General features: G+C 36.3%; 1 protein-coding gene across 1 annotated transcript in view; it reads left to right on the forward strand.

The window, feature by feature from the left end:
- The first annotated feature begins 2,189 nt into the window (after nt 1–2,189).
- Nucleotides 2,190–7,371, forward strand: part of LOC111086022 — an 11,643-nt gene continuing 6,461 nt past the window's right edge. Inside the window, exons 1-3 of the mRNA XM_022387299.1 lie at nt 2,190–2,287; nt 3,732–3,867; nt 6,034–6,303. Coding sequence (XP_022243007.1) covers nt 2,285–2,287; nt 3,732–3,867; nt 6,034–6,303 — 409 coding nt within the window. The 5' untranslated portion in view covers nt 2,190–2,284. The remainder of the gene's footprint in view (nt 2,288–3,731; nt 3,868–6,033; nt 6,304–7,371) is intronic.

The raw sequence follows: 7,371 nt of genomic DNA on the forward strand, positions 1-7,371 counted from the left end.
TGTATAAATGATGTGTTTTAGTCTGCTGCTTGGCCTAGTCCACGCTTCATCTGATGTATTTCAGTCTGGTTGACCAGTCAACGCTTCATCTGATGTATAAATGATGTGTTTTAGTCTGCTGCTTGGCCTAGTCCACGCTTCATCTGATGTATTTCAGTCTGGTTGACCAGTCAACGCTTCATCTGATGTATAAATGATGTGTTTTAGTCTACTTGGCCTAGTCCACCTTATCATTAACTCTTTCTTTACCGCTATCCTTGAAATTTATCCACATGAAAATAATATATTTGGAGGTCGTAATCAAATATTCATGTGCTGTGCAAAAACAAATACTTTGTTTACTTCCACATCTCTTTTGATGGACTTTATGCAGAGTCCATGTGGATATTTTTAGAGTAAATATGCGCTTCACTCAGATGTTCCTGGAATACAAATTAAAGTACTGCATGGTTAACAAGGGTTATGGTAACTATAGCAGCGGCATACACATGAAGTATATACAAATAAGTACAACTTAAGACACAATAAATCGAAGTAAAGACTACATATCACCATAGGATCTGGTCTTGTTTTTCGATTTGGCTTTATAGGATAATTGGTCTGACTCAGTACAGGTGGCAAATCCTCACGGCTCCCTTCTCCGCCAAAAATCAATGTTTTAGTGGTAAAGAAAAGGACTACCGTTTCCAGCATAATATTAAAAATGGAGTACTTTCAGTGTCCAACAGATAACTTACCGTCAAGTGATGAGCTACTCTCGCCAACAGTGCATATGTATGTTTAAACTACGTAATAAATGTAAATATTATAAATTTCATTACGTTTTTTTTTCTCGGGAGGGGAGAGGGGAATCGCCAAATGTTAACATGTAGATATGATTTAACGTGTTATGTATGTTAAAACAAACGACATTGTATCGTTAAGGGGTACAAAATCAATTAAATTAGCAAGTAGTAGCTGGAACAATACAAACAACAAATATAATAATATTCTATTAAACAATATTGTTGTATTTGGCTGAGTGGAAAACCTGGCTACGCCACTGAAAAACGTCTAACTTTATTCTATAGGTGAAAGCCAAAACAGTAATGTATCAACATAGTTTTGGACACCAGTCGATGGCTCTTTAATAGGACTTTTGATAACGTGTTACGGAATGAAAAATCTAAGCGATCCAGTGCCCAGATGTGAATCATGGTAAATCAGTAGTGCCCTATATATATATATATATGTATGTAAGTGACGTTCTAATTCCGATTCACGATTTTGTAAAGCATTAAGGCTAAGTATAATAATTAGATAATCACAAACGCAGCCTTTGTAGCGAAATAGCAACTGATAATACCTAAGGATACTGATGACTGTTTGGTAATGAAGAGAAGGGGTGGTAATGATTTGGAAGAATTAAATAGTTGGCCGCTTCTATTGGTTGAACCATAGTAGGAACTCTTTTTATTGAAATCCATTTCCGAAAACGTAAAGGGATTGATGACGAATCCAGGTTAATTGGTTTGTCCATAACAACGGTGGGACAAGGCTTTTCCCGCTTTTTTTTTGGGTGCAACGTTCGCCTAATGACTACTTATAACGCCTTTCGATGACATGGTGATCTTTTATCCGGATATCCAAAACTTGTTGTTTCCGTGTTTGTATTTCCTACAATTTTTAAGGTAAATATATATATATTCACAAAGTGCACAATTCAGAACATATATATATATATAGACAATTACATAGTAGTTTGCTTTGATGACCTCACCAAACAATGGATTATTTATTGATGAGTGATTTGGCGCCAAAACACTCGGGGGATGTGGAATATGTTCTATGGTGTAAGCACAAATATAATTCCATTTGTTAGACAGACCAAGCAGTATCCAAACGGCTATGTTAGAATAATGTGTGAGTCAATAGGGTAAGGCGGTGTAGGGAAGGGGAGGGAAAGCTTTTGTATACATGATCATAATATCACAAAAGAAGATATGCATATATGTGATTTTTATAATGGCCGAGAGGAAATGTAAAGCTTTTAATAATTGGACACGGGCAGCCAACTGAGATTAAAGCTGACTGGTCACGTGATCTGCTACCAACTGTTGTGAGGAGGTCTGTTAATGAGCGAACAAGCCACAAGGGATCGGTCGTTGAAGCACATTTTTACATTGGTCGTTACGCCAATATTACTACTTTCCACCGGGATTCCCCCCCGTGAAGACTAACTCAATCTGATTTTTATACACGGAAATTATTTATTTATTTCGTACGGTTTCGTAGCTTGTTCTAAATGGTAAGTAAAAGTAAATCCCTTTTTCTCTTGGCAGATATAAGAACTTATCTAAAAACTATGAGTTATTGGGTGGTATGGGGTATTCGTCAATAATTGGAAATCACGTGTGAATAGAAAATATAATTGGTTAGAAGTAAGTTGAGTTTTAATATATAAAATATTTGGAATAATTTTCTTTACCATTTGCACAGTAGATATGTATATATTGTACGTATATGTTTAACAAAAATCATTCACTGTATGTAACGCAGCTTTTAACCACATTATTATATTAATTATCATGAGAAACTGTATACAAGGAAAACAACGTTTCGTGGTTTTTAATAAGTTTGGAATATCCGAAACGGAGTTGTTCTTATGACGCAATGTAGGTATATTAATATCTGGAGTACAAGAAGATGCAGTTGGGATTATCCAGTGATTGTATTGTATTGATTACTGTGAACAATAAGTTACTTACTACATTTTAATATTGTTCTGTTAAAACAATGTTAAATGCTGTATTTAGTCACCATATGAACAGCAAGTAACCACAAGACAGTACCGCTCTGTTAAAATATCAATCTTAAATTCAGTTACTGTGAATAGCAAATTATTTATTAAATAAAATAACGTTCTATTATTACAACAACATTGTATTTAGCTACTATGAATGGTAAGTTATTTCGTAAAATAAAATAATGTTTTGTAAAAATAACAATATTATACTTAGTAACTATGAATAACAAACTATCTATTAAATATAACAATGTTCTGTTAAACAATATTGTTGTACATAGTTGCTATGAATAGCAAGTAACTTACCACAAGACAATAATGTTCTGTTAAAACAATAACGTTGTACATAGTTGCTATGAATAGCAAATTATTTACTACACTACAATAACATTTTGTTAAAACAACAATGTTGTTCTTAGTTACTATGAATAGTAAGCAACTTACCACAAGACAATAATGTTCTGTTAAAACAATAATGTTGTACTTTGTTGCTATGAATAGTAAATTATTTACTACAGTACAATAACATGCTGTTAAAACAACAATGTTGTACTTAGTTACTATGAATAGTGAGTAACTTACCACAATTGTTTAGTTACTATGAACTATAGTAAGTTACTTATTACTAAACAATAAAGTTCCTAAAACAATAATGCGTAGTCAGTTACTATAATAACTGTGTTTTTGCTTAACTTTAACAATCGAATCGCTGTTTATAAAATGAAATAAATTCATTATTGTGATTATTTTATTACAAAAAAGAGCGTTATAGTTTATATGTGTTAGTTTTAACATGATCATTCTGGAAAGTATTTTAAATTATATATGGAACTTGAAATGCCCAAAATCCAAGTACTTCTTCAGTTCTCCGCCAGTAACTAAAGCGAAACGTAATACTCAGTGAGGGAGTCTGATTATAATGATTGGTTACATGTATTTTTTATAGTTATCCTATTTGGTATTTTGGAAAGTTTTACTGACCACAAGTGCCCTCGGAAAGGTCATTAACCATCCTACAAATTATGGACTTCGAGAAGTTAGGGAGTATCCAGCAACCGGAGCTATGGGTGCCGGACCTTTTGGTAAGTTCTGATGCAAAGAGAAGACACAAATGCGCTTTGTTTGCGACAAAAATGTATAGATACAAAATGATCGGAAATGGTATTTTGTCGGCTTACTGCAACATCATGACCAAAGCTTCAAATTTTTCAGACATGAGCCGTTGAACTTTCCACCGTCAGAAAAAGTTCCTCGTCTTAATAAAAATCTTTAATTTGAGTTATCTGTGAGATAAGTGTTTTAATTTCAAAGTTTTTAAAAAAAAGAAAACATATACCCCTAACAATGGCTAATGCGAAATGAACGTTTTTGATATTCATAATGTTTTGGGCTGGGACGCCCTTCCTCTGGTGATTTTAAAACTGTAATTACAGTTGTTTGCTATGCGACAGCCTTCCAGTACAAAACTAAGCACCGTAAAAAAGGGGGGTTGGTGGGGGAGGGGGTATTTCAGCTGCTACTATAATTCCGACCGTTTGATTTTTAAAATATCATCAAAGGCTCGCGGTGACTGTTTTTCTGGAAATCACTTTTACAATATACGCAGCGCTCTTTGACCATGACGGCCACAATCAGAATCGTGCGTAATTTGGACCCAAACCCAGACTAGAACGTGGGATCGACTTACGCTTCAACAACCTCAACCTCTAGAGGGTAGAAAATACTTGTATTTAGCACAACCACATTTGAAATAGCATCTTACGAAAAATGGTTTTTGGCGTTGTACTGTTATATTTGTTACTTAACATAATTTGGTTTGTTTGTTTGTTTGTAATTAAGCACAAAGCTACACATTGGGCTATCTATGCTCTGCCCACCTTGGGTATCAAAACCCGGTTTCTAGCGTTGTAACGTTGTAGCGTTGTTTCTAGCAGACATGCCGCTGTGCCACTGGGGGTAACATGAATTTGTAGCACACAGAATATCTGAGTGTAACGTTCAGTTCCATTAATTACCACATGTTGCTATAGCAAAGAAAGTTGTTCGAGAAGATCTGTTCCTGCACTTTTCGTTAATACCACACCGAGCATAATTGATATAACACATTTTTGTTTTAAAAAAGTGTGTTTTAGTTAACGTTTCACAACAGAGAATTGTTTCTAGTTTAACATTTAAAATTTGATATACAGCGATTGGTATTTAACACCGATTCCCTTCAAGTTGTTCTGGAGTGCTGGATTAAAAAATATTTAATATCTATGTTATACTTTTGATCCTATTTCTTTTTTATCACATTGTCTTGCCCCCCCCCCCACCGTGACACAGCAGTATGTCAGTGGACTGGTTTGGATACCCATGATGGGCAGAGCACAGATAGCCCATTGTGTAGCTTTGGGCTTAATTACAAACACATTGTTCATTTTTTTTTAAATTTCCATCAAAAATCTTAAATGTTTGCAGGTAAGTAGAGGGAATGCTAATTTCTATCTTGTTTTATTAATTAAAAAACAAGATAGCTTCAGGGTTTATAACGCTAAAATTATGAGTTTGACCTTTGTGGTGGGCATGGCACAAATAACCCTTTATGCGGCTATGCACTCAATAACAAAGGAACAAGTATATATTACGACCTTCACACAATTACTGTAACATTAACATTTTTTTTCTTTTTATATCTGAAATAATCCATCTGTCTGCTTATTTAAGGTTAGTAAGTTTGTTTGTTTTTGAATTTCGCGCAAAGCTACACGAGGGCTATCTGCGCTAAGGTTAGTAAGAAATAACCAATTACATAGTTATGAAGTATTTTTAAGCTTAGATTTTTATATGGAATTATCATAGTCACTTCTAATGTGTTGAAACTGGTCTAATGACGGATTCCAATAAAACGCTTGTTTTTATTAATTGTTTATGCAGTTAACTAGAATGAAATTCAAATAATGCTCTCCACTAGGATTCGAACCCGGATACTAAACACAACACGTACCGAATACTATCGCAAAAATGTCTTCTAAAATGAGTTTTAGGCTTCAAAATGCCTGTTATCACCCAAAATGGTCTTGTCGATGTTTCCGAATGATTTATGATATATTAAAACTCTCAGGATTATGGTTTCAAATCCTACTTGCGCTAAGTTTCACCTTTCAAAAAATAATGGTAAATTTGTGATAATGACATTAAATTTTTGACGACGTCCTATGATTTATACTTAGTATGCTATTAATTGATTTATTTTCTCTATGTTACAGCATCCATGGAGCCTCAGAAATCTCCATTATTAGCAGCTACTTACTACTTCGACCCAGTCTCCGGTAGAAGTCAGAATTTGGAACAACTTGGGCTCAATACGCAGTCCATCGTTCGGTCCCTCAGTTCTAAGGAAAACGAAGTAGCATTGGAAGCCTGCGTAGCAGCCGACGGACGCGAGGGCACGTGCTATGACGCATCTTTCTGTATGGAACTGGGTGGGGTTCCTATGGGCCAGTGTGAGGACAGTGGTAGCAGTGTGTGCTGTTTGTGTGAGTATATTACATTGTATTTCTCCCGAGAGTGGAAAATCTGGTTTTTATACTCGGCAGGACGGATCCGTGTTTTAGTCTTACCAGATTCTTGAATGAATACCGGGAAACAATATGGTTCGTTTTGAATTTCGCGAAAAGCTACACGAGGGCTATCTGCTCTAGCCGTCCCTAATTTAGCAGTGTAAGACTAGAGGGAAGGCGGCTAGTCATCACCACCCACCACCAACCCTTGGGCTACTCTTTTATCAACGAATAGTGGGATTGATCGTCACATTATAACGCCCCCACGGCTGAAGGGGCGAGCATGTTTGGTATGTCGGGGATTCGAACCCGCGGCCCTTAGATTGCGAGTCAAGCGCCCTAACCACCTGGACATGCTGGGCCGCGGGAAACAAATAAGTTATTCAAACTGTCTGAATATATTTTTATATATTATACTCTGATAAACTTTGACCTCTTTCTGCGAGGGCAAAACCTACAGAGCACTTGAACCGTTTGGGTTATCTCTGTTTATTTTCTCTTCATTCCTGCTGCGGGCCGAGCGTGGCTTAGTTGTTAGTGTGATAACACCATTAATCTGAGTGTTCATGGTTCACATCTTTTGCCACAAAAATGCTCCCCGAACTTTAGGATGCTGTAAGGGTGACAGTCAAATCCCACGATTCTGTCAGACTAGAGTTATCCACGAGTTGGCAGTAGAAACTGTTCATTATATTCCTTCTAGTCCACCAGTCTATGAGCAGATAGCCTTTTGTCTAGTTTTGCGCAAAGATTCTAAAACAAACAAACTGCCGGTGTTGACTTAGTTGCAAGCTCTCCCGGTGGAACAGCGGTAAGTTTAAGAACGTACAACGTTAAAAATCGGGGGGTCACATCCCCGCGGTTGGGACAACAGATAGTCCAATGTGGCTTTACTTTAAAGCAAACAATTTTTCTTTGTTTGTTTGTAATTAAGCACAAAGCTACACAAAGGGCTATCTGTATTGTGCCAACTACGGGTATCGAAACTCGGTTTCTAGCATTGTAAGTCCGCAGACGTACCGCTGTGCCACTGGGGGGGGGGGG

This window comes from Limulus polyphemus, unplaced genomic scaffold (genome assembly GCF_000517525.1).
Source record: "Limulus polyphemus unplaced genomic scaffold, Limulus_polyphemus-2.1.2 Scaffold794, whole genome shotgun sequence".
Classification (NCBI taxonomy): Eukaryota; Metazoa; Arthropoda; class Merostomata; order Xiphosura; family Limulidae; genus Limulus; species Limulus polyphemus.